At 40.7% G+C, this 27,540-nt stretch overlaps 1 protein-coding gene across 37 annotated transcripts in view; it reads left to right on the top strand.

Moving 5' to 3' along the window:
* The window catches only part of TEAD1 (TEA domain transcription factor 1), a 172,826-nt gene extending 146,075 nt beyond the window's left edge, over positions 1–26,751 (top strand). For all 37 annotated transcript variants that reach the window (XM_083478237.1, XM_083478209.1, XM_083478218.1 and 34 more), the window contains 5 exons: positions 921–1,045; positions 9,745–9,918; positions 15,891–16,031; positions 17,120–17,272; positions 18,926–26,751. In XM_083478237.1, the coding sequence (XP_083334363.1) occupies positions 921–1,045; positions 9,745–9,918; positions 15,891–16,031; positions 17,120–17,272; positions 18,926–19,039 (707 nt within the window). In that variant the 3' untranslated portion in view covers positions 19,040–26,751. The remainder of the gene's footprint in view (positions 1–920; positions 1,046–9,744; positions 9,919–15,890; positions 16,032–17,119; positions 17,273–18,925) is intronic.
* The last annotated feature ends 789 nt before the right edge of the window (positions 26,752–27,540 follow it).

Raw genomic sequence — 27,540 nt, 5'->3', positions numbered from 1 at the left:
GCAAGTAGATAAATAGGTACCGCTTTATAGCGGGAAGGTAAATGGCGTTTCCGTGCGCTGTGCTGGTGCTGGCTCGCCAGAGCAGCTTCGTCACGCTGGCCACGTGACCCGGAAGTGTCCTAGGACAGCGTTGGCTCCCGGCCTCTTAAGCGAGAAGAGCACACAACCCCAGAGTCAGACACGACTGGCCCATACGGGCAGGGGTACCTTTACCTTTAAAGGAATATAAAATCATTCGATTGACTTTATTTTAAAATGATTATTGACTTCATTAAGATTGGTCTCCTTGGCTCTTATGTATACAAACATTCCCAGTAATGAATGGCATATCTTTCAGAGTTGCATCAGTCTTGGACTACTTCATTTACTGAGGTTTCTGTGATTATTTTAATGTTTTCTTGTAAAGTGTTGTCTAATTACCGTATTTACTTGAGTCTAATGCACTATCAAATTTAACGCACACCTCAATTTTCAGATCCTTGAAACAAAACAAAAAAAGTATTTGCTGGCGAATGTAAATGTGCCATCGAATCTAATGCCCACCTTAATTTTTGCAATGTAATTTGGCCAAAAAAGGTGAGCATTAGATTCGAGTAAATACAGTATTATAGAAGGAATTGCACGGTCCTGATACATCAAATACAATATATTGGATAGACTTTTCTTTTGTTTACAAAGAAGAATGTAATACTTGAGGGAGGAAACAGCAATATAATTTTAACAACAAGTTAAAACACAAATGTTATGAATGTAAAATAACCACATTTCCAAGCAACTGAGAACAAGCTTAAAAGTAGTTGAATTTTAACAGTTATAATAAAATAGGTTGGCATCAAGTTTTCTTCATCCACAATAATAAATAATACAATGCAATCATAATCTAAAACTAGCAAAGACGTTGCTGATCATTTATGCTTCAGGGTTTGAACCTGCATCGGCTCCAGCCCCCTCAGTTCCTGCCTGGCAAGGTCGATCTATTGGAACAACTAAACTCAGATTGGTGGAATTTTCAGCTTTTCTTGAACAACAAAGAGATCCAGATTCTGTAAGTATTACCCTGAATTACGTAAATATCCTTTATAGTAGTCGTCGTGCCTCTTTACTCTTGCAGTTTTGTATCACATCTTTTCACTAATGCAATGCAAACATCTGCCTGTACCATGGAAACTTCTAAATCACATGTTCTGTTTGTGTGATCAACAGGGATGGTTCATGGTGCCCCTCACAAGTCCTATAATATACTCTAGCTGCTTTCAAGGAATAGAGCATATGAATTTATGATGTTTGTTCTTGTAATCAGCTTTAAGGCATTGAGAAGACTTCAGCTATCTATATCTATCATCATTATCCATCTATCTATAATAGCACAGAGATTTGGTGAACTTAGAAGGTGATAATATTTTCAGGGTCAATTGTCATCTTGGTTTCATTTTGCGGGGGGGGGCATGTTAAACCTGCTGCTTTATGCAGATTTTATTTCTTTATGAAAAGTGAATGCCCTTATGAAAAACCTGGAAAACGAAACCTTTCTTTGCTTCAAATACCTTGCAAAATACAATAGTCTGTAGAGTGGAGCCTCATCTTATGCTTTCTACAACTCTTTTCTGGGAACAATTGAATGTAGGTATCCTTGCAAGTAGGCATTATCAATAAAGTGTTTTCCTACAACAATGATCAGAGACATACTGTGGCAACCTTACATCAGAGTACTCTTCATAGCAATAAGGCTGTGAGCGGAAAATAGCACAACAGTACAGAAATTAAGATGCACAATATGGTTGCTTTTTCAATACTGCTGTTCAACATGTTGAATGAAGTTTAGCTTTCAATGTAGGCATGACCTTCCCCTTAGAAGACAACATACAACTATTGTAACAGAGCCTTTTGGAGACAGATGTTTACACTGATTGTCCACGTGCTGAAAAGGCTTTTGATTCAGGTCTTGCATTTCACACCTGAAAGCTCAAGCCTCTCCAGCTGTATAGATGTACTTGATTGGCTGAAATAGGAGGGTGACTTGGTTTTACCTGATCATCACACCCTAATTGGGTCTCAGCATTCTCTTGAACGTGGAATTTACTGAGTTCTTGCCATCCGCAGTTGCGGTGATATGGCCAAAAAGTCACATAAGAAAACATAGGGTGGGAGTGGTTTGTGAAGCAGAGTAGAAGTTTCTCCGTTGTTCACCAGCTGAAATACAAGGCCAAGGATAGAAAGATTCCCCTTTTCCACAGCAAGCAGTGTTTGTTTCCTTTTTCATGTCATTGAAAAGAGATTTATAAGAGATTGCATGCCAGCTGGAGGGTTTAGAGCAGCTATGTCGAACATCTGGTTCTCCACTTGCTGAACTACAACTCCCATCAGCTCCAGCAAGCATTGCCAGGGATGGGGATGAAGGGAGCTTTACTTCAGTAGCATTTGGAAGGCCAAAGGTTCACCACACCTGGTTTAGAGGTGTAGGTCATCCATGACCAAGCCACACACTTAACAAGTGGTACCCTCCTCCTAGGGGTGCAGCGATAAAACTGTTGGCATGTTTGCAAAGCTAAACAGGGTCTGTCAAATTGGGTGGGGGGCAGCGTGTTGAGATTCCTGCATTTCAGGGGGGGTTGGACTAGATGACCCTAGGGGTCCCTCCCAACTTTACCATTCTAAGTATATGTCCAGAGATGATTTCACTGAGCCAAATCTAATGGTGTGCTTACATAATCCATGAAGCTGCAGAAGCTGCCCACCCCTCACACGAGCAGGCATGGGTCATTCGCATCCTTGTTCCATATGGGGGAACTGCTGGTCGCAGCCACAGCTCAGGGGCAGAGCCTTGTATGCTGAAGGTATCAGGTTCAATTCCTAGTATCTCCCACATAGGGCTGGGTATGCCTCATGTCCTGTAACTGCTCTGCCAGTAGATAATACTGTTAATGTTATGAACAAGGAACAGGGACGGTGAACTTAATGGGTCCTCATCAAAGCATCAGGATTATAGCCATCACTTTCTCCAGGATTATGTGCCTGGCATATTAGCCAAAAATTTAGAGAGAGCAAAGCGGGGTTGCCCTTTGCTAATGTTAACCTGCTTTAAGAATAGGGAGCATAAGGTCGGTGTGGATTTTCCATTGTTGCTAAGATGCGTTTGATAAAGTAGCTACTACTTTGGAATAAAGGCAGCAATCTGATGTGGACACTGATGTGGGAACAAGTCCCTTGGAACTCAGTGCGACCTACTTCTGAGTAAGCATGTACAAGATTGCACCATGAATAAAGTTTGCAGTTTTAGCTCCCTCTGCTGGTTCTGCTTCAGCAGGTCTTTAGAAGACCTTGTTTCCATATTTTCATTTTCTAAAGAGGAAAATGTTATGTGCAGTCCTAAGAGCCGTAATGATCAGTGAGGGCAGCGGTGCTGACATGGCATCCAGTCCCTGGCATTGCTGTGGCTTACCAGAAGGACAGGTCGCAATATACAGCACATGGTCCTGCTAGTTTGGGCCTTCAACCGTCTCCTAAAACCAAACGGTAGAAGGTGACAGGAAAACCGCAATCTGATCACCAGACTCTTCTTTTTGGAAAATGGAGGCAGGGAATAATCTGGACTGGGGCTATGGCCTTATAGGAGTGGTGCTTTTAACTCTCTTCCTTGCAGCTTTTTCTCAGTCTGAATCCCTCTCCCAATTCCAGTGGGCTTGTATGTATGTCTGGAATTGGATTAACAGCATGGAAAGAAAGGGTTAAAACTCCCTCTGCACCACAGCCTCCATCCCAATTGCTCTCCATGACTGCATTTGCCCTTTCAGAAGCACACAGAATCTCTGCAATGCATTTGGACTAGCAATAAAATGCAGCTGAAATACAATTGGAACAGCAAACATACTGTACCTTACATTTTGTCATAGGGTTTCTTAGCATTATGTTGTGGCGACAGGGTAGTTCTTGTTTTTATTGACTTTCCATGCACATCAGGATCAAACTGAAGCACATCAGGATCCTTCAACATATATATCATGAAACACTCGCACTGTTTGAAGTTTTCCACCCTGCTTGTTGAGTTTTGGATGGGATGGCAGTTTTAAATAAAACACATTGTTATGATATGCTTAATTGTATGTTAGCAAGTAAAACAAATGCAGGTGATTTGTCTTTGTTTTGCCACAGCTTGTATGTTAGCATCCCCTGACACCAGCAATTTGTCTTGGTTCCTTTGAATTCCTAAATGGATTATAATTTCTTTTTCTCCTGGTATTATTTGACAAGAGCCATTTTTCATGGCCTTTCAGGCAGCATTCTTCAAATACAAGAGAGTTCAGTAAGAGGCAGCCATCTCAAAGCTACAGAGGTTACTTTAGATAGTACAGGTGAAACAATCCGTGAATGTATGTTCTCAAGTTCTTTCTTAAACTTCTTTCTTAAAAACAAGTACAAGGGCCATAACATCAAAATGTTAAAGGAATCTCAGTCCTGAACTCTTAAGTACTGGGGTGGGCAAATTTCTCCTTAGAAATGACCTTCTGCAAACCTAGCATATAACAGGCAGAAAAGATAATGATGTAAATGAAAGGAATTTGTTGTATTTTATGAGCTTCTACTGAAAACTGAGTTGTAAGAGGTATTGTTACTGAAGCTTTCAAGTGCAGTCCTGGAAAAGTGAGGAAGAAGGGAGTCATGCCCCACCCAAGTGTACATCAATGCTCCAGGTTTCAGCCCACCACACTGAAGAGATCCTCCACTTGCCTGGCTGTGGCATTCAGCCATCCATGTGCCAGAAGGTTCTCTGTCGGAAGTAAGAGAAATGACCCTGAGCTCTTCACTGCATCGAGAGGAGGAAGAGAGGCCAGGAAGTGGGGTCTTCAGCAGTCAGAATGGGATGGACAGGGTGGAAAGGGGTAGCCTGGACTGGCTTTTCCTCTCCCCTCAGTTGCCCCTTTATGACACAGCCTTTTGTGAAGGGCTTTGACCCTCACTCACCATCTGTCACTGATCAGCATGCAAGTTGAGAAGTCTGCTCCCTGCTTATTTCTGCTCCTTTGCCCATTCAGAGCCTCCCTGCTCCTCTTCTCCAGGGTGTGGAGGAGATTAAGACTGCGTTCTTTTAAGTGTGAGTGATCTCATAAGTGGTGTACAGTTGTCTCTAAACCAACATGAGTTCTTTTTTTTTTGGAAAGAAAATCTATTCACTTAATGCCTACTACATTGTCATTGTCGTTCATTAGAAACATGCCGTGACTGAAGGGATTAGTCATCATTCTGTTTAGTGTAGGAATTACAGTAACATAAGGAGAAAATAATCACACATGCAATGTCAAAATAAACATTTATGTCCTTCGAATATTGTGAGATGATGCCATACCATCTGTCCCTCTGAAACATGTTGGAATTTTTGCTGTTGCTGCAGCAGCATCTGGTACTTTTGGCAAGATCAGCAAACAACTGTAGTAGCTCCACAGCTGCCTTTAACTTTGCTTTGGATTTGAAAAGCACACTGTCTTTTGCAATGTGTCTCTTAGGTTTCTAAGTTAGAAGTTTAACAACACAATCATTTTGTGACTTTCAGTCTCTTTCTCCATTGCCCCACTAAACTCTATATGCAGGACTTGCAGTACTCATGTGTAGGTCTGCACTGTGTATAAGGAATTCTGTGCCCACAAAAATGAAACATGAGTTTTTGAGAACTTTTCTCCCACTCCCTGAATTGACCTTCATAGAAAATCTTACTAAATAAAGCAGAAGGGAAGTACATTCAGAGTTGGTGAGGTTGCTAAGAGCATACACTATGAGCCAGGATGGACTGGGCTTATATCTCACATGTATGTATCTTGTCATTCTCAGCAAACTATATACAATACAGGGATAGGATTCATTATGGCTGAAGATACAGAATGCAGGAATCTTGCTTTCAAGCTAAGCTCATCCTATGTATGCTGTCTTAAGTTTCATGGAAGGAAAGTGAGATATAAATGTAGTAAATAAGACAGACCTACTTCACAGGATTGCAGGAAAGATTCCTGCGGTAATGTTGGTTGGTTAGCATCTGTCTGTTTCAGTAAACAATGGAGGGGTGCACCTTTGGGGGTGAAGCCAAACTGTTGCATAGGTACTGTGGGGAGGATAGCACCCCCCAATATTTCCAATGAAAGGGCTGGTCTCTCCCAAGTTCCATGGTGGCTGCGCATACATGCCATAGGATGTGCTTGTGTCACACACACAAATGAATCAGCTTGCAATCACAACACGCTGACATTGCATAGCCCTGGGCCCCCTCAATCTCAGTGGCAGCCTTGAACTGTTGGAAGGTTGCAGCTTCTGCTGTGATAATACGTGTGAAATACTTTATACACTCTAAAGCATTGCATAAATGTTGTTGCCAGCGCCACCTTATTCCTAGAGAATATTCTGCAATGACAAGTCAAAAGGAAAAGCTCCTAGAAATCAAGGTGATTTTCAGATGGAAGCTGTAAGAGTTATTTAGGCAATATATCCCTAATTTGTGATTGTTCCAACTTCTGACCGGCTTGAGGTCCTTAGATGGTGCAACATTCTACCATTTCCCACATTCTTAACTTCAGAGGTCTAAGGTATTGTTGAGAAGAAGTCCAGTATGCATTCCCTACGGCTATTTCAATATAGATGGCTTTAGGAGAGTGATTTGAAGCCTGAAAGTCTAATTTAAATTGCGGTGTTACAGAGGTACAGTTTGGTGTATACATAAAAACTTTTACATACATAGTTTTAGACATGAGTTTTAAAGAGGGTAACAAGCTTGTTGCTTTTGTAGTTGGCATCTCGAGCAAGATGGTGAAGCTAGCAATTGTGCAGATGCTGTATGGTAATTACTTATTGTTACAGAATAGGACGATAATTACTGTAATTCTTGTGTAACTGATCGGTATGCAAGTTAAGCCTGCCCTTTCAAAGGCTTTTACTCATAAGCATTCATTCATTTATTCATTCATTCATGTGTTTGCTCATTCATGCATTCACTCCCTCCATTCATTTGTTTATGAACTCTACTCTTTAAAGAAGAAACACCCTTTTTGGCTGATGCTACCCCTCTGGTCTGTAAGCAAAGACTGGATAGGTTTTCCCCTTGTATTTGGAGGTAACATAATTCAGGTTATTATGAAAGGGGAATTTGGACAAAAATATTCCTAATTGATTGAAAAGCTGTGGGACTAGCTCATAATTGAATGAATTGAATTTAGATCTGATATAGTGTTAAATCCTGACTTGGAAGGGAAGCTACTGAAGTATGACAATGCTGGCTACAGGTACAGATTAATATGTTTTCTCTGTTTTACTCTACCTTTTATCATATGAGGTTATTTTAAGTAGTTAACTGGTAGACAGATTCCTAAGGATGTAACAAGGGCCCTGTTGGATCAGACCAAAGGACTATCTTGTTCAGCATTCTGTTCCTTCAGTGCTCAACCAGATGCCTATGGGAAGTCCACAAGCAAGACATTGGGTCGCCTATGGGTGTGTTTGCAAACCAAAGAAACTGTTGTAGACAACACACACAAGCCACAGTCAAGCACAAGTTATTACTGTGCATTTCATGAATGAATATAATTTTTAAAATGTATTAAACAGTGTGTGTGTGTGTGTGTGTGTGTGTGTGTGTAGAACCATTTAAAAAACAGCAGCAGCATGGACATAAAACGAATTCAGAGCCAATGCAGTTGTCAGTTGGGGTAAAGATCTCCATTTGGTTTGCTGAAAGAGAAACACGTTCAGCAGGTTTCAAAAAGACAGTAGGGAAGGTGCTTGCCTAATATATAATTGGAGGAGGTTTCAGTGGGTGGGTGCCACCACATGAAAGACACTGTGCAGAATGGATCAGCAGTGAAGAGTGTATCCATACCACCCGGGGCAGGTGCCCATGTGTGCCTACTACTGGGGCAGGGTCAGTGATCAGTTGTGTATGTAGGGGATGAGGCTATATTTTAGGTATCCAGAGCACAAGCTGTATAGCTCTTTGTACACCAATACCAGCATATTGAACTTAGTTTGATAGCTAACTAGCAGCCAGGCAAGTTCTTTTAGCAATATGATGGTGGTATTCCATCCCAGTCAGCAGTTGAGCAGCTGCATTCTGCACCAGCTGCATCTTCCAGGGCAGCACCACAACTGTTTTGCCGACCATGGTTGGTAAAAAGCACTCCTGGCCACTAAGGTCCCCATGGCCTCTAGCAACAGATGGATCCAGGAGCTCTCTCGACTATGAATCTGACCCTTCCAAAGCAGGCAGTTGACCAATTATCCAGACTCTGGAATCACCCAGCCACAGTGTCATGATGGCCAGGATTCAGAGTCAGTTTATCAGCTCTCATCCAGTTCACTACCAAGCCCGGGCCACCAGTTCAGGGCTTGCAAGCCCTCTTCAGATTCAGATGTTGCACAGAAATATTCTATTGGCTACAACTTAATTCTTTTTTCAAGCCTAAATTCAGCAACTAGGGAAGGCCTCCACAGGTGCAACCATTGACGATCCCTTCATTAGGGACAATAAGACCTAATCAGCTACTTATTATTTATCTCACCAGTGGCCATGATTTTTGACAAATGAGCAACAAGTCCAAAATACAAGAGCATCCATCCCACCTTGAATTCTCTGCAAAACAGAGATGCAGCCTAGAACCTCAATGCCACTGTCATGAAAAGGGTTGATCTAATAATTTACAGACTTTCCGTCCTGTCAACTATATTTGATATCCATCTAGAATCATACAGCTAAAGACAAATAAAGCCTGTCAAGTCAACAGAACAATTCCTTATGTAGCGAGGGTTCCATGACCTAGTCTGGGGGCACATGATATAATGAAAACTAAACTGGTCAAACCTCCATGTGTGTTGCCTTGTGCAACATGGAAGAAAGATAGAATACAGTGGTACCTCGGGTTACATATGCTTCAGGTTACATACGCTTCAGGTTACAGACCCCGCTAACCCAGAAATGTTACCTCGGGTTAAGAACTTTGCTTCAGGATGAGAACACAAATTGTGCTACGGTGGCAGCAGGAGGCCCCATTAGCTAAAGTGGTCTTCAGGTTAAGAACAGTTTCAGGTTAAGAACGGACCTCTGGAAAAAATTAAGTACGTAACCAGAGGTACCACTGTATAAATAAATGCAGGCTTTTGAAGAGAGACTTCACAAATCAGTGTCCAGGCATTTCAGTTTTATATCCAATTAAAAACTGCAAACTGTTGTCTACCTCCTGTTTTTCTTAGCAGCTGTTGTACAGAAATCAGACTTAACTTCATCACCTTCAAAGCAAGTTTGTGAAGAATCTTCCTGCTGCGCTTCCTTTCAGCTGTGCTGTGACTTTGCCTCCAGCCTACCAAGCTGGTGAGGCAGGCAGAAGTCAGACTCTGCTGTCTCAGTCCAGAGGTGGCTCCTAAAGCCTGTGCCACTTCTGCTGGTCACCTGTAGTTCATCCATTCTGTTTTTAATCCTCATTTTTCTGCACAAAAACCCGAGATTTAGGACAGGCATAGGCGGATTCCCTCACACTAAGTTTCATGACTGATTGTTTGCACTGCGTTCCATTTCAGGACACCAAATCACCTATTTTCCTGTTTTTCTTCTGATTTTAGCATGCACGTTTATTTATTACATGGAACATCTTTCCTCTAGGTATTGTGCAAACAGAAAGAGTGTACAGCCCTGACAAATGCAAAGAAATGTTATTTGCATTTGAAATGCAAAGTTCTTATGACATCAGTAATAACGCTTTTTATTTCTTTACTTCGCAGTATAACAAACACCTCTTTGTGCACATTGGGCATGCCAACCATTCTTACAGCGATCCGTTGCTGGAATCGGTAGACATTCGCCAGATTTATGACAAATTCCCTGAAAAGAAGGGCGGCTTGAAGGAGCTGTTTGGAAAAGGACCTCAGAATGCCTTCTTCCTCGTAAAATTTTGGGTGAGATATTCAAAATACTCTGCTGTTGTTGTTTTCCTAAATGTTCTACTATCTTTCTCATGGTGTGAAGAAGGCGGATAGAGAAGAGTTCCTCTCTCATTGCACTAGAACAGGCATAGGCAAACTCGGCCCTCCAGATGTTTTGGGACTACAACTCCCATCATCCCTGATCACTGGTCCTGTTAGTTAGGGATGATGGGAGTTGTAGTCCCAAAACATCTGGAGGGCCGAGTTTGCCTATGCCTTCACTAGAACGTGGGGGACATCCTACGAAGATGAATATTGAAAGATGACAGCGACACAAAAGAAAGCACATAGTTAAACTATGGAATTCAGGAGGCAGTGATAGCCTTGGGTGATTTTAAAAGAGGAGTACGCAAATTTATGGAGGGCAGGGCTATCAGTGGCTGCTCACCATGATGACTACGTTCTACATCCGTTCTTGAAGGCAGCATGCTTCTGAATACCATTTTTTAGAGACCGCAGAAAAGGGGGAGTGCTGTGGTGCTCAGGTCCTACTTGCTGGTTCCCTATAGGCATCTGGATGGCCACTGTGAGAGAGGATGCTGGACTAGATGGGCCTGATCCAGCCATGCTCTTCTTATGTTCTAATGTACTTTCTTGGCTGGTGTAGGAAAAGTGGGTGGAGGGACAGTTCAAAATGCTAGAACTTTGGGTCATCCAATATAATTGACAGCATTTGATTCAGTACAGACAGAGGGGAAAAGATGAAATTAATGTATTTTTCTGCCCAATATGTGCTGAAGGGCGCTAACTAAAATGTCTGTAAAAGAAAATTAGACAAATGCATGGAGGTTTAGTCCATCAGTGGTTATTAGCCCCTGATAGCTACAAAGAACTGCCTTGGATTTCAGCCAGTCGGGGTTGTCTTAAAGCTGTTTCTTACCAAATACAATTTCAATAATGGCAGAGGTCAGCAGTTATCCCACCAGATTTACAAACCTATGCTCCCATTCATTTATACTTTTAGATCAACCTTCATCCCATAGGAACCTCAGGTGGTGAACCCAGTACAGTAGAATAAAAGTAAAGGGAAAACAAAGTAAAAACTTAACATTGCTTCAATAAAACAGTTCAGCAGTGTGTCAAAATAGTATTATACAATTCTAGTGTCTCTGTACTTTAACCAGTCATCACAATCAAAACTATTTGAAGTATTCAGTGCTGCCACTAATTTTGAACAGCCGCTTGATTTAATAAATTTATTTTCAATCCTGACAGTTCTTACAGCAAAACAGATAACTGTTGTCGTAGTAGTGTCATGGTTCCGATCAGCCACTGAGTAATCTAGTTTGTCTTTTTAAGTAATGCCAAAATCTTATTCAAAAACCAAGGCAGAATATTTATTCAGAACTGTAGCGTGACAGGTTTTCAATCTTGCCAGCCCTGCAAAGGCATGCGTAATTTACAGCTAATTTTAGCATGTTAGCACAACATTTTAAAAACTGATCCAGTTTACCAAGAGCAGGCTTCCTTTACTGCTTGTCGACATTATGCTCACTCTACAACTGGTACTGAAACAATTTGCAAACTGTCACCTGCCATCTAGTGGAACAGGTTAGGAATGCTGACTGCACCATCAAGACATCCCTGCATGTAAGAATCCCTGATGTCACAAAAATGCTGCTGTTAATGACTGTTGTGTAGCCAGTGCTTTTTGTAAAGTCAAACTGAGGGCTGCCATCACACATACATTTAAGTAGGCCGCATGCTGTGTGCCCCATTGCCCTGGAAGATAACATTTCTAAGGGAGGGAAAGTGAAATTTTTTTAAAAGCCTCATTAATATACATTTTTTTAAAAGCCTCCTTAATATAGATTTTTGAGAGCTCCCACCAAAGAATGCCTGATCCACAAACAGATAATGGATGGTCATAAAAGGACTGTTGACACATGCAGCAAGTTAGGACCTTGAAGGTATGGTAAAAGGACACAGTTTAGGTCTGTCTGCCCAGACTCTTCTCCCGTGGTATGCATTTGCCTTAACATCCTAGAGCCATTCCATATGCTATAATTACCATGTGAAAAGGAACCCCATTATTGCTGTTTAGAACTATGAAGGGTCTCTTCCTATAGCCCCTAAGGTGAAGGGGCTTAAGTACTTCTTCATCTTGTGCCTTTCTCTGTGCTGAGTCATAATTACAGGGGTGGAGGAACTGCTGTCTAGGCTTTTTCCATTGGTTCTCTCCCTCTCCTAATTTTTCTCGGTGGTTGAGAGCAGAAAGCAGGGAATATTAGCTGCCACCAAGTGCTTCAAGCCTTTCCAATGTTCCTTGCCGGCAGAGAGTGAGCCTTCCGAGATCTGAAGAGGCAAAGCTAAGTGCAACATGTAGTAAAGTTTGTAACCCAGAAAAATATGCAAGAAGACATGGTTTTCCCTTCTTACCTATATTTGTTCCATGCAGCAGCGCTCCTGTTCTGCTGCAGTTCAACTTCCATCAAAAACTGTTGTCCTTCTCACCGTCTGCTATTGTGGAACTTACATAATTTACGTAAATTACGTCACAGTACCTTGTTCCAGCCCATTCATTTCAATGTAAATTAAATTCAATGCAAATTGGGGTAGGGACATGTAATCAATTAAATGTAGTTTGTAGTAAGAAGGCAACAGCGAATACCGGTTGTATTCACTGGGTTGATTTATGGCCTGGACATGAAATGAATAAATGAACATCAGAAAACTTCCGCTTCCATTTTCTCTGACAGCCCTAAACTCTGATGCGAGCAACCACTTGCCTCTTACTGCAGATTTGAAGGAAAGGATTGGACACATAGACATATTTTTGCCCTATTTATATATTACATCAAACTCAAGAAAGCAGCTGGAGAATGTGGCTATAACCCTGTAGCTCTGTGGTGTAACCATGTACACAGTTTGCTGCAATCTACCATACCATTTTTTTCATGAGGTGTCCTTTCATAGTTGTGACCCCATGGCAGAAGTCTTGTTTATATCTTGGCCTTTTAAGCTGAGATGAGTACATCTGAACCCTACTACAGAGTATTTCCCAGCATGCGCCAGGCTCAATGTTTATATCAACAAATGTATCATTAACTATACATTCTCATATTTTGTGTACTATTTATCTGTGCGGTATCTTGGCACAGTTTTCTAACTAAACCTGTTAGCATGAGATATTATGGATGATTTCATATCAGGTGAAATGAAAGATTGAGATATTTTATAAGTACATACTCTGAGCTGGCTCAGTCCAGTGCATAACCTCCTTTTGAAAGGATTGATTACTTTTATAAACGCATTCGCATGTCAACCCGCAAATAAGTCCCAGTGAAGACAATGAGCCTTGTTTTCTGAATAAACATGTTTAGAATTGTGCTGTTGCAATATTAGACGATTGCAATATTGCTTTGTAATGAAAACCTATTTGTGCGTCTGAACACCATTGCAAAATGGAGAGCAAAACTCTCATTCTAAGAAGTGTGGGTGATATTAATAAGTGCATTTTAATGAATACCTATCATTTTAGAAATCTGCAATGCAAACAAGCAGTTCTAGAAAATAATGTGTATTGTAATTAGTGCACTTTTTTAAAAAAAGATGCTTTGAAGTCCAAAGCATTTTTGAAATTCAAATGTGGAGTGGAAATAAAGGAATCTGCACAATAAAAGGGCATTAAATCATGTCCAAAAATCTCTCTCATTTTATAGATGTAAATATATGCCATAATTAGTGGCAAAGTAACATGAGTTGGATGGTTAGGTTTGTTCCTATTCTTATCATGTAAAATAGCTGTGACCTGAAAAATATAATGCTGTTCCTTTGTCAGGCACTGTTAACAAATAATGAATTCAGTGTGGTTAGTGTTCAGAAAGAGCTCAGCCACATGGTCTCCTCCCACGTCCCTCATGTGTGTCTGCTGCCGTCTTTAGAGGCATGTTGATTCTTTGTCTCCTTCATTCACAAAAAAGCTATTGTAATGTGTGTGTCCCCCCCCTTTCTTAGATGTGATTTTTATTGCATAACGGAATGAGACTTGGCAAGTGAGTTGCCGGAGAGAGATGAGGTCAGCTGTGTGGACTGACCATCTTTAGCCAGCGTTTCAGACACATTTGAAACAAAACTGAGATGGAAGAAGCCACTCCTGCTGCTTTCGCCCCCTCAGTTGCCTCAGAGAGGACCGTTGCTGCACGGCGAGCTTTATGGCACTCATGCAAAGCTCTTCACAAGCCATTGCCCGCCCGCCTGCAACTTGGTGCAAGTGTGCTGGTTCCCCTGAATGAGTCAGAGAGCAGCTGGGAAGTAGAGTAGCTTGGCCTGGTCATCAAAAGCCCAGCCATGTGGCAGACCTGGAAGCGTTTCCAAAGCTGCAGCACACAACTGGCAGCAAAGTGTGCCAAAGATCCAGATGATGCAGTTGTGTGTGTGTGTGTGAATTGCTTCACAATTTGGAATCTCTGCTCTTTGAGCCCTGCTCATTGAGAAGGAGGGGAAGTCTAATACGCTCATATGACTGACGCCTCACCGCGTTTCTACTGTAATTGAAGCCTCTGTTCTGTTTAACAAGTGACCTCTCCATGTTCAATTTTAACTACTGAATATTTGTGTTTTAATTATGCTGCTCCCTTGGGAAACCCCCTCTTTTTGTCAAAAAGGGCTTTGTAATCTTTCTGCATTTGCTGCTTTTCTGTTGTTTTGAAGACTCTATTTAGGCAAGACTATTGTGACACATGCAGGCTGCCTCCTCATTTTCCCGAAGACCGAGAACACTTACCCATGTGGCGTGTTTTTCTGGTCTTCAGCCAGCTCAGTTTTGGGGCATGTTGTGGGGTTCTTTTTGATGCATCGTGTCCAATAGTTGAGGGTCTTGATATGCAAAACTTGCAGCGCTCCATGCCAAGAAGTTAGAGTATATTGATAGATGAATGCATTATATACTGTAATCAACAGACAGTAATAATAACAATTTATAACAATTTATTATTTGTACTCCGCCCATCTGACTGGGTTGCCCCAGCCTCTCTGGGCGGCTTTCAACATATATAAAAACATGATAAAACCTTAAACCTTAAAAGGTTCCCTGTATAGCCTTCAGATGTCTTCTAAAGTTTATATAGTTACTCATCTCCTTGACATCTGATGGGAGGGTGTTCCACAAGGAGGGCGCTACTACTAAGAAGGCCCTCTGCCTGGTTCCCTATAGCTTCACTTCTCGCAGTGAGAAAATGGCCAGAAGGCCCTCAGTGCTGGATCTCAGTGGATGGTGCTGGATGATGGAGGTGGAGCCACTCCTTCTGCTGCAAATTTTAGGCACAGAGAATAATTTTTGCACCTGCTTTTTAGTCTCAGTATGCAAAGGCACCATTCAGACATGCATTACAGAAGCATTCATCCTTCACTTGAAGAGCATTTTTCCAGCCAAACATGGGGCTGGAGAATAGATGTCGCTAATCGTTTCGGGTTGTAGTGGTGAGTTATTTTTATGGACCTCGGTTATTTGACTATGTGGCTGGGTTAGCTATCCAAATCCAATTCCAGTCTGATCTTCAGGGTCTAAGCCGAGAAATCCTTATTCTTTCCATAGAACTGCTGTATCTTTATATTTTTAATTCCTTGGGTTAGTCCATGGGCTGTCAAAAGCTTTTACGATTTGGAAGCGCAGAACCCAAGCCTAAGAGAAATAGCGCAGCTGTTGTCCTTGGCAATGAGAACTGTTTCAGGGCACTCCCTTGAAATTTGCCTGGGGCTGCAGGTGTGTTATCTGCACCCCAGTCCCATCTTGCAAAGCTGCTGTGCAAAATCTGCTGGCAACTCTTTTGCAGCTGCAGGAAATATCAATGCAATTTGCTCTTTTGTGCTCTTAAGTCTGCTTTTGATGGGGATTGCTAAAGCAGATCAATTTTTATTTCAAATGACATTCATAATAAATACTTTCTCCTTTTTTTGCAATAATGTCAGTAGTTGAGGAAGCATCTGTTGTTTTTTTCCTGCAGGCGGACTTAAACTGCAACATCCAAGATGATACAGGAGCATTCTATGGTGTAACTAGTCAGTATGAGAGCTCAGAAAACATGACAATCACCTGTTCCACCAAAGTCTGCTCGTTCGGGAAGCAAGTGGTAGAAAAAGTAGAGGTATGGTTTTCAAACTTGCTGCTTGCCTGATTGCTGCCAGGTCACTGTTTTCTCTAGAAGTGTTTTTTTTCCCTCCAAGCTGTCCTTGGTTTAAATCACTGAGCTTACAGCAGAGTAAGCCAATTTGGGGGACACCCAGATGTTGTCACACTACATCTCCAATCATTGGCCATGCCGCCTGGGGCTGAATGAACAAGCTCGGGAGAGCTCTGCATGGGCTACTCCTGGTTTGCAGTTAATACTAATGCAGGATCCTGGTGGATCTCTGCATAATTTTGTACTATGGGCTGAATAGAATAGACTCCTTACAACCCAGTTTTGATTTACGTATCCATTTGGAAGAGGGGAAAGAGACTCCTCTAGGAGGGCACATGCAAAGCCACGAATCTCTCTGGTAGCTCTGATAATCTGAAGGGCATCCTGCATACTGTGCAGCAGCACCCTATATTTACCCTTATACATGTGTATTATGCATGTGTTTATGTGTATACTTGCATACATGCATGTGCACACATGTTTCCCTGTAGTGGGATTTTAGTGCAGGGGTTACATTTCAGTTGGAAAGATCCACCATTCTTCTGTTCCTGCTCACAAATGATCCATAATGAATCAGTGCACACATGCACACAAAACTTGAATTAAGTGGTGGCCCTGACCAAAAGTTCCTGGAGTTGCAAAGTACCAAAAGGAGTTCTTTGTGAGATTTATTCTGTGAGCCTGAGAATGCTCAACACATTGAATAGAGAATATTAATAGTACATTCAAAACATTTCCCAACTCAACAGAGAAAACAGGAAAACCCCTGTAACATGGATTTTAATTGTTCCTTCAAGCCCTATTTTATATCAGAGCCACAATATTAAGGCAGCCTTTAAGGTTATTTTATAAGCAATACATTATTTCCTCATGTTCCTTTTATGAGAAACCGATATTTTAGCTACATGGTATGTTTAATTTAGTTGAAATAAATTTTCATTTTAATATCCTAAAGTGTCTTTATTTTACACAGTGGCTCACATTTAAAAACAAAAAAGAGCTTTTCATTCATTGACAGTTCTGTTCTGTTCTCTTTTGCCTTTTGTCCTTAGACTGAATACGCACGGTTTGAGAATGGCCGGTTTGTCTTTAGAATAAACCGCTCTCCAATGTGTGAATATATGATCAATTTCATCCACAAGCTCAAGCATTTACCAGAAAAATATATGATGAACAGCGTGTTGGAAAACTTTACAATTTTATTGGTAACGTTTCTCTCTTTCACTTTTTCTGGCGGTTTTCTGCAGTTCTTTGGGAGCAGGCAGATTTTTATTTGGTTCCTTTTGCAAGGATTAGAAATTCCATGCCCTTGGGTTAAGTACAATGTTACTGCCAAATGTAGGTTCTGTGCTTTAATCTTGGCTTGCAGAACCTCCAGTCTTGCTACTAAATCTACACAGCGGTCCAAACACCCTGTGCTAGGCAGCTTTATGAGTTACTGATCCAATATAGGAGGCAGCCATGGAGATGTGGCTTTTCTGTGGCAAATCCACCAGAGACAATTTATAAACTGGACCTCTGTGGTGGAGAATTGGATGCATTGATCTAGTTGGCCACTCATTAGCCTCTTTGCCTTGACCCTGGACCTAGAACCCAGTGGGGAAAGGAGGCTGAAATCTAGCTGTAGTAAATAATATTTCTACTTCTAGAATTCACCCGCTGCTCATTTAGCAATAGAGTTTGCAGTAACAGGGGGGCAGTAATCTTTTCCTTGGCCTGGGTGTGTTTTGGGCCTGGTGTCCGCACTGGCTGTCCCACCATAACTGTGATTGGAGACATGGAAGTCATGGTAAATTCACTTCCTAGTTGGTTCAGAGCACCAAGAAAATAGTTCTTCTCTGGGACACCTGGTAGTTTACTTTGTGAAACAACTCATTTCAAGCTATGTTCAATGTTAATCACCTGTTTTGAATGGATCTATCACAGTAGCTTTTGAATACCCTAAGAACATTTTGGGCTCTGGAAAACTGACCTGCATGGGATCCCTCTTTGTTGTTTACCCCACCCCTCTCACCTTTATATTTCCTTCTTTTCATCCTCCCTCCTCTCTCCTAGCTTCTGATTTCCTACCCAGTACCCTTCTTCCAAGCCCTTAAAGATTGGGTTACGCAGCTCCGATTGAACAACGGCAAAGCTCCATCGTAGCCTTGTGTTCTTTTTCTTGCTTGGCCTTAAATTCAGGGATAAGTGGAACAGAACATTTTGGCTCACGGTGGCTTTTTGCTTCTAGATCGGTTCTGCTCTTATCAATGTACTGCCGTGCAGTTTTGCACATTCTCTAAGAGGAGAAAGGAGATTCCTGCAAACTGTTCCTTTAAAATCTTAGCAGCTTGGTTTTCCCGGGAAGTATTCCAAAAATATGCCCCTGGAAGCTTCCCAAAAAGCAGATCCTGCCTTGCCAGATTCTTTTCCAGAAACTGTGTTAGAAATATGGAACTGCAGAACCTAGATCAGAATCCAGTTGAGATGCTTTCCATTAGAAGTCCTACTCAATATGTTGTAGACTACATAGTGCTGGAGATAAGGGAGATAGGATTATGCACTCTAGTAAAATATGGTTTAATAATAATAATAATAATAATGTCTATCTCTCATACCCGCAGAGTACTCTTTAATGTCTATATGCATTGAGTCAAAAGTCGGCATTAGAGAGGCATTAACCAAGAAACCTTGACAGATGAGAGGTGTATGTCTCTTCAGATATGAGAGTGAAATTGTGTGTGTGTGTGTGTGTGTGTGTGTGTATCTCCAGTGATTACAATTACATATTTTGCTTTTGTTCCTGTGCTAGCAAATGACCCAGTTTTTAATGTTTTGTCTTTTTTTCCTTTTCTTTATATGTATAAAAACACAAACAGGTTGTAACGAACAGGGACACGCAAGAAACCCTACTTTGCATGGCTTGTGTATTTGAAGTTTCAAACAGTGAACATGGTGCACAGCATCACATCTACAGGCTTGTAAAGGACTGAACAGTTATTTATAGACATGTTTTGTTTAACTCCTTATCAAAACACAGACTGTCAACCTCAACACTAAGTGGCAGTTCCTCTGGCTGAGCTTTCCCCTACATTTTTCTAAACCTCATTTTAGTGTGTCAATATATATTGTAGCTGTGAAATTCTGGTACAGTTGTACAAATTCTTTCTAAAACAAAGTGTTCTTCAAATTTATATATTAAAAAAACCACCGTTCCTTGGGAAGACTATATTTAAGAATTTCAAGGCCTTTGTGGAAGTTTTAATTTTTTGTTGTTGTGTTAGAAAAATATAAGACAGAGCGTTTGCCATGGGAAAACTTAACAGCAATTATAAGAGTTTATGAGGTGTTTTGTCTAAATTAATTTTTAAAAACCCTGTTTTTAAGATGCTAGTGAAATTGAAATGAATTTTAACTATAAGCATAAATTAGCACACAAATTCTTCTTAGAATTATCTTCATAACTGATTACTGTGGACGATACAAACGAATGTAATTCACTAAATTATTTTATAACTGCAACTCAATTTCTGTTTGAAGCCAAATGACAAACATAGCCTTAAAAATGCCTGATGGGAGCAGACAGGTCCTAAAAGTAGGCAAAAAATATTATTATTATTCTTCCCTCTGTATTAAAACTAACCTTCTAACCCATTTAACTTTTCAAGCAGGTATTGCAAAGCGAGAAGACTTCCTCCCTTTTACTAATTATATCTAGTGCATTAAAAAGGTATAAAGTATTGTACTAATAAGGACATTTGTTTATTTAAAAGATTACTCGTTTTGCAATAACTAGGTAAATACTGAAAAATTAGACTTACGGTGTACGTAATCTTTTGTGTGTGGTTATATATTATATGAACAATTTGTTTTTGTTTTTCCTAATGAGTCTATAAATTGCAACACCAAAATTAGTGATAAGCAAATGTAAAGGGAGGGTGGAATTAAAGTGACTGTTGAATTACAATTAAACTGTCAGCTGAAAACCACAAAAAGTACTGTGGTTGAGATGATAATAGATATACAATCAAAAGGTTCATCTGTTTTTAATGTCTTTAAAATGCTAGAAAATCACAGGCTTCACCAAACAAAAAAGACACAATTATTACTTTATGAGCCCCATTGAAATCTCCTTCTCTTTCAGCTTGCCTGAAAACGCAAAAACAGGAGGGTTGTCAAGCCACTTGACAGACCACAAAGTGCAGTACTTTGGGGGGTTAGAAGAGAGGTGACAATCCTCATATAAACATGGAATGGGAGTGCGTACAAAATGGTTCCCATGAGCAACAACAACAAGAGGTGATTCCATACCCATGCACTTCATACCAGTGAGTACTGTCACCCAAAAAAGGCCTGACAATGTATGTGGCTTGCAGATCACAAGTTGTGTAGGCCCATCTTAACAGGATTTGTTCACTCAATAAGGTGAAAACTCTGATAGTTAATGGCCTCAAACCATGAAGCGTATGAATTTACACTGGATCGTATTATCAATTCCTACAATCCATTTTCAGACTTCCTAGACATGGTGCATCCCACATCCCCTCCATCACTGTAGAAACATTTGGTGCTCCTAAGAACAAGTGAGGAAGAGCTTTTTTCAAAGACGTATAAATCTATTATCACCACACAAGGTTTGATTCCCCTTCAGAGGCAGCTTTTGTAAATATATATTATTGCCCGACATGATGAAAGGCTGAAAAAGTGTCTTGGAACTGGTTTATGTTATTAGTAAATGTTAACTTATAATACAGGGCGGGCAAACATCAGACTTGTTGGGTCTACCTTTTTACCACAACCCCAAAATCTATCAGTCAGAGCCTAGTAAAAAATAAATCAATATATCATAGTTAGACTGAAGGAACATGGTGCATCTGAGCACATTTTGAGTTTGGAGATTTGGCTTCAGTTGTAGAACTAAACTGAACATACAGTTCTTTCACACAAAAGTCTACTTTTAGTTAGCTGCCTTCATTTCAGCAGCCAAATTTAGATAGAAGAGAGTTGTGTTAGGTAGTGAGAAACTGCAAATCACCCAGAAATCTATCACTACGTGGGGTTTGTATAGTTTGATGAGCTAGGAACACAACAACTTTGCTACAGTTTCCATTCAAGGATTTGCCTCTCTCCACCTACTGCCTACAGCAGGGGTCAGCAACCTTTTTCAGCCGTGGGCCGGTCCACCGTCCATCAGACCATGTGGTGGGCCAGACTATCTTTTTTTGGGGGGGGGATGAACGAATTCCTATGCCCCACAAATAACCCAGAGATGCATTTTAAATAAAAGGACACATTCTACTCATGTAAAAACACGCTGATTCCAGGACCGCCCATGGGCCGGATTGAGAAGGCGATTGGGCCGGATCCGGCCTCTGGGCCTTAGGTTGCCTACCCCTGGCCTACAGCCACTTATGAGAAGCTGTATAGCCCACAGGATGATGAAATGAACTATGGAGAATGTCTTTCTTTACATTAAGGCACTAGGTCAGTAGCTGTTGCACTTTGAAATGCAGCTTCGTGCATACTTAAGAAACATATTCAGTGTGCTGCTTAGAATAATTGTTACTTCAGAAAGCAAACTTCTTTATGCCTGCATAAAACCTTTCACCCTGTTAGAATCCAACATGGGGGCAGGAAATGCTCAAGGTATAAATAGCTTGGAGATTTGCCCTATTCAATTGTCAGAGGAGCTACTCAACTTCTGGAACACTGCAAAACTGTAACAAGTTGCATGCAGTCTTCCATTCATGACTTCTATTCAGCCCTTCTCATGGCATGCTGCAGTCAGTCCAGTACTGTATAGCCTCGAGGCTCTGCAAGCTGCACGCCTTTTGTCCTACAGACATTAAAGCAGATGAACCTCTCAGTCATTTTAACTCTGTGAACTGTAAAATCAGATGCTTATATGGCTGTAACTCTTCATCAGTTTTTAACACTAACGGAGAATTAGCACTGCATCTTACTCATCTAAAGTAGCCCTTTATTTTGAAGCACTTGGTGTTACAAGTCTAAAACTACTTTTTTAAAAAAAAATGTTACCTTTTACGAGGCTTTTGGTTTTGATGGATTTGTTTTTTTAAAAGAAGTTGGACATTTTTAGAATAAACATGCATCTCAAAGCAACCCCTTGAGGTGTGTGGAAGAGCAGTCAGTTTGCAAACCAGGTACACTTCTCTCTTTTGCGTTAATGCAGTCTGGGACATGATGTATGTAATAACTCTGCTATTTGAAGAGTCACAATGTTTCTTGCATCTCCACTTTTGTAAAAACTTCCCGGGAGCTGTTTGCCTTGCCTTTACCTTTATGTTGGGTGTAAACCCCCTGTGCATGTTTCTTCTGGAAAGCCTTAAGTCTGTCAGATGTTTATGTGGGTTGTGTAGTCCAAAAGGCTGCCTGTAAACTGTGAGCTCTTTTGTAAGCTGGAAGCATCTCCCTTGTTAACTGTTACTTTGTCGTAGGAACTTCTTAATTCCGAGCTGCCAAAGCATTACAATATGCAGTGCCTTAGTGCTATAGTAGAAGTACCTTTTAGCTTATCATGCCAATCTTATGTAGTAAATTAATTGGCTTACTTAAATAAAGGAAAAAGGAAAAAAAAATCTCCCGAAGAGAAGCCGTTTGGCTACTTGGCCCTAAAACACCGTCCTATATAAGTCACCCCGTCACTACATAGTTGGAATATCGATACCAAAATGAAACCTTTTAACAGCGCTAGAATTTTCTGCAAAAAGTGAATTGTATGAATAATAATGCTGCCTTCTTAAATTCTCATGACCAAATACTTAAACCTTTGTGACTCTCTGCACTCTCGCATGCAAGTGCCTTTGGTTTTGAAATTCCAGCTTAGAAAAGTGCTGCCATAATAAATGACAATTTGTAGAGACCAAAAATATTTAGAGATCACCATAATGCCTTTGGTTTATTGGAAACAGTCAAAACTAACAGGCCTCCATTCTCAAAAGAGTACTTTTTATAGTAGCGTGCTTTTTGCAAATCACAAGAGTGCATCATGCTGGAAAAACTATTCTCTATGTTATTCAACCGTTTGTGATTGTTTATGCAGCATTGCTGGCTGGCAAGGATAGGAAAGCGGTCAGTATTTCACCCTTTGCCATGTCCCTCTCCATCCAGTCTTGCATCTGAGTAACACGAGCCCATATAAATAGCAGAAGTTCAGGCAAAGGACAAATTTGACTTTATCATCATCATCACCACCACCATCATCATTATAGTAGTTCTAAATCTGTGAAGATGGTTTTCTTCTTTAAATTTGCACTTGTTTTGTTTACAAAGTTGAGCAGTTGGATGCCTAAAATTGAAAATGAAAGTGTAGAAGAAAATGAAACAGTCCATTTGACCTGTGCTTTTTAGCACCAAGTTGTTAGGAATAAATGTCCTCGGGGAGACCCTTGAACAGCACCATTTCCTATTTCATTGTAGGAAAGAGTGCCGTTTTAATACCACCATGTTTTTCGAGAGACATCAACAGCACTGACATTGGTTCAGAGGGATACAACATAATTAATAATCACTGAGAACTAATAGCAGTAAAACCAAAAGCTTGGCAGAGGAGATTTGTAGCTGTGAATACACTTTTGTTTTTAATAGACAAAAATCAAATAATTTTTATTTAAAATTAGTATGTGGCACACAAAGTGGTAAATATATGTAGTTATACCCCTCCCTTTTTCTTAAATTTGTATTTGTTCACTTTCTTCTGACATCTTCATCTAGTAAGGATTGCTTGGCTTCAGAAGTACACGGGCCCCAGTCACACTTAACACTCAGCCGAACTTGGTCTTGGCATGAATGAGCAAGTGTCCTGGGGCACAATACAAAAATCACAGCCACTTCACTCTCCTTCACTTCTGCTGCTGCAGCGGTACCAGGAACTAAGCCATCGTTTGGCTTAGCACAACATGTGAACCCAAGCTTGTGGTTTGTCTCCCTGCAAACAACCCAGGAGTGGCACACCAAGAACAAACCTTGCTTACAGGTTGTGTTTTCCTTGAAGCAAGATAATTCATAAGCCCAGGTTCATAGATAAACTGTGGCTTAGCTACTGGTAATGTGGCAGCGGCGTGGCTAGGGAGGAATAAAGCAGCCGTGGTTTTCTTACTGTGCACCCACATGCTTGCTCATTCATGCCAAGGTGTATTTTGGCTTTGCATTATGTGTAAATGGTGTCCAAATAGATCTACAGCGATTGAATATATCTGCTGCAACAGATATAGGTAAGCAAGTGGCTGGAGTATATTTTATTGCAAATGAATGAATTTATTTATTGTTTGGTGTACAAAATTGGGGGGAATAATGGTACAATTTGTGGCAGTTGAAACATAGCTTACTTTACAAATGTAATGTTGTTCTTACTTGAATTCTAGAATGATTTTATTTAGGTACCGTACCACTATACTGAATAATTTGCAACTTTGGTAACTATTTTCCCACTTCCTACCCATGCTAGAGTCCGTTCAGGTTGGCAACTGCATTGAATTCAACTTTCCTGTTTTGTCACCTTCAAGTAACAGAGTGAACTATTACACTGAATGGAAGTTGGCTTGCAGAACTTGAAAAGTTGAAATCTTTATACTTTCTTTCCTTGATCTAATTCCTAGGGCATTCTTCCTTCTCTATGGCTCAGTTTGGACATCAAGCCAAACCATGATTAAAGATGCTTAACTATGGTTTAGAGTGGTGTCTACAAGGCATGGCTATGTTAATTCAATCTAGTAGTAAAGCATCGTCTAAAACTCTGGTTCAGAGGAGGTTTGTGATTCATATTCTCCACTACCTATGGTTCGGATGTCTGAATTAACAGACCACCATAGGTTGGGCATGTCTCAGCTTCCGGAAGCTGCCGCATTCTGGCAATGGGCGTGAACTTATGAAGCTGAATGCGCAGAGGTGGGAAATGAAAGCAGACAAGTAGCCCGGAACCATGGTTTGCCTGCCGTACTCTAAATAATAGTAAACACAAACCATGACTTGGGATGTCTTTGAGAATTTAGTAGAAGTCCGTTCCAGAGCAATGCACTAACACTGGCCCACATCATCCACACAGGTCATGCAACATATGGTTCTTTAGGGACCAATATACCTTCACTGTCTGTGGCTGCTGTTGAGAAGCTCTTCTGTTTGCTTGGCAGTCCATGCAACAGAGACTAGCACTCCCTTGCATCTGCCATGTCTGCCATTCTAAATGCACACCAGGGCAGCACACCCTTGACACTCTCCCCGAGCCCAGTCTACTGTGGGGCCCTACAGTGCATGGTAAAACATTCACTGGGGGCTCTTCAACAGAGGTTGGGTGGCCACCTGCCAGGGAATTTTCTTGCTGTGACTCCTGCATTGTGGGAAGTTAGACTGGGTGACCCTTCAGGCTCTTTCCAACTCTGCAATTTTAGGATTTAAATATTGCTCCCTGATCCGTTGATCACTGGTATGGAGAAGGGTTTGAGTTCAGCCACCGTGGGCAGCAAGTAACATGTAAAGTGGTCCTCATTTCAGTCCTTACTCAGGTTGATTTCTCTCTCTCTAAATCTGTTCCTTTTCTTCCTTCTGGCCAGCCCCCTGAAAAGAAAGACAGGATAATTTGAAAGATAAAAGAAGTTTAGAAGTCTTGATCTCTAGCTTAGGAAGTTGGTCTGGCAATGAGATACTTTATATATATATATAACAAACTAAACACATTTTGTCAGTTAACTCTTTAAGTGCACTCAGTTCACAGAGAGGATATGCCCCCGTTACCTCCTTTCACACAAGTTCTATTTTTGTTCAGCATTTTGTTTCTGTTCTCTTTATTGCAAATGGGCCTCTGCTTCAGGCTCATGACTGCGGATAAAAAAACAACGATATGTGCCTGAAAAAAGACAAAAGAATTTTATAACAGTTTTTAAAGCCTGAATAGCCTTTAATTCTTTAATATCAGTACGTTTTATGTAAAACAGTTTTCTTTTTGATTTTTTTTTATTTGCCACATGCATTTGTTCACATTTGTAAATGACTTAATGGAATTCTCACTTTGTTTATTTGTGTAATGTGTATAAACTGGGTTTGTGACTTAAGCATATTCATATATGGTCAGTGGTTACTTTAATATTGTACTGCTGCTGGTTACTTTTTTTGGGTGGGGGGGGTTGTAGAATCTGCCTTTGGATGACAAAGTACCTCCTGCTTAGACACGGAGGGAAAGCTCTTTTTTTAAAAATAAAAATATATATGAAACTTTTCAAATCTTGTCTTAACATATTTTGAAGTTTTCAAAATGAGTTTCAATCAAACCTTTTGGCAGTACAGTATTCTTGTATTTGTTGTTGTCTGTGTGTAGGTACTGGTACCTTCTTTGTTTTTTAAAAAAATGTTTTAAGTGTTGGCTTTAAAGTGAATTTATCTTTAGTATGATAGTAATATGAAAATTATAGGGTTTGTGTGCAGAGAATTTTTTTATAAAAGTGCTTTGTAAAAAATATGTATTCTAGCTTTCGCGGTACATATGTGTGATAACTTTAATATCCATGACAGTTAAGTGCAATTATTTCATCACTCTAAAAATGCTATTTTTGTGTCGGTTACTGCAGGTGTTCCATGTCTTTGCAAAGTGACACATTTTGATGCCTTCTTGATAAAGTGGTAGATTTTTTTGTAGCTTTCTAGAAACTTTGTATTCATACAGTATCGATTGAAAATAAAGAAAATAAAGTCATTGTTGCATCTGTTTTAATTTGACTAGAAACCATCAGTTGTGGAAACATTGCCTGGGAACTGAAGGAAAGGACTGTGTCACTTGACAAGACTGAAGTTCTATATTATACCATGTTCCACGACACTGGTGCCACCACATTGCCAGGCAGTCCTACAACCACAGGGGCTAGACGAAAGGGTTTTCCGTTTTGGAGGTGCTTCGCAAAACGAATTTCCTATGGGCTTGCTTCGCAAGACGACAATGTCTTGCGAGTTCCTGCGGGGTTTTTCCCCTCCCCCCCCTTTTCTAAGCTGCTAAGCCGCTTATCAGCTGATCTGATCAGCAGATAAGCCGCTAATAGCCACTAATAGCGCTAATAGCGCTAATCCGCTTATCCGTCAATGGGCTTGCTTCGCAAGACGAAAAAACCGCTAGACGAAGAGAATCACAGAACGGATTCTTTTCATCTTGCGAGGCACCACTGTAGTGCTATTTTGACAGGGTAATGGAACTGATAGATGCAGTGAGAGATGAGGAGGAATATATATAAAATCATTAATATGTTTCCACAACACTCATAGAGGCTGTATAAATAGCAGCCCAGGCAATGAATGGAAAAGAAACTTGCACCAGCCATACTAGATAGGTTGAGCATATTAGTAACTATTTCATTTACACGGTGAAATGTCATGGCAATGATGTACGGCAGGCAGGCTTGAAGATGTGGGAAATATTCATGGAGGCAGACGGAAGGTCAGAGGTGAAGCTGGAGAGAGGGAGTCTGCTGCTTTCATCAGAATGATCAAGAAC

This window comes from Podarcis liolepis (genome assembly GCF_965112155.1).
Source record: "Podarcis liolepis genome assembly, chromosome: 1".
In the NCBI taxonomy this organism is placed as follows: domain Eukaryota; kingdom Metazoa; phylum Chordata; class Lepidosauria; order Squamata; family Lacertidae; genus Podarcis; species Podarcis liolepis.
Note: the sequence above shows the minus strand (reverse complement) of the source record. Positions and strands in the feature narration are given on the sequence as shown.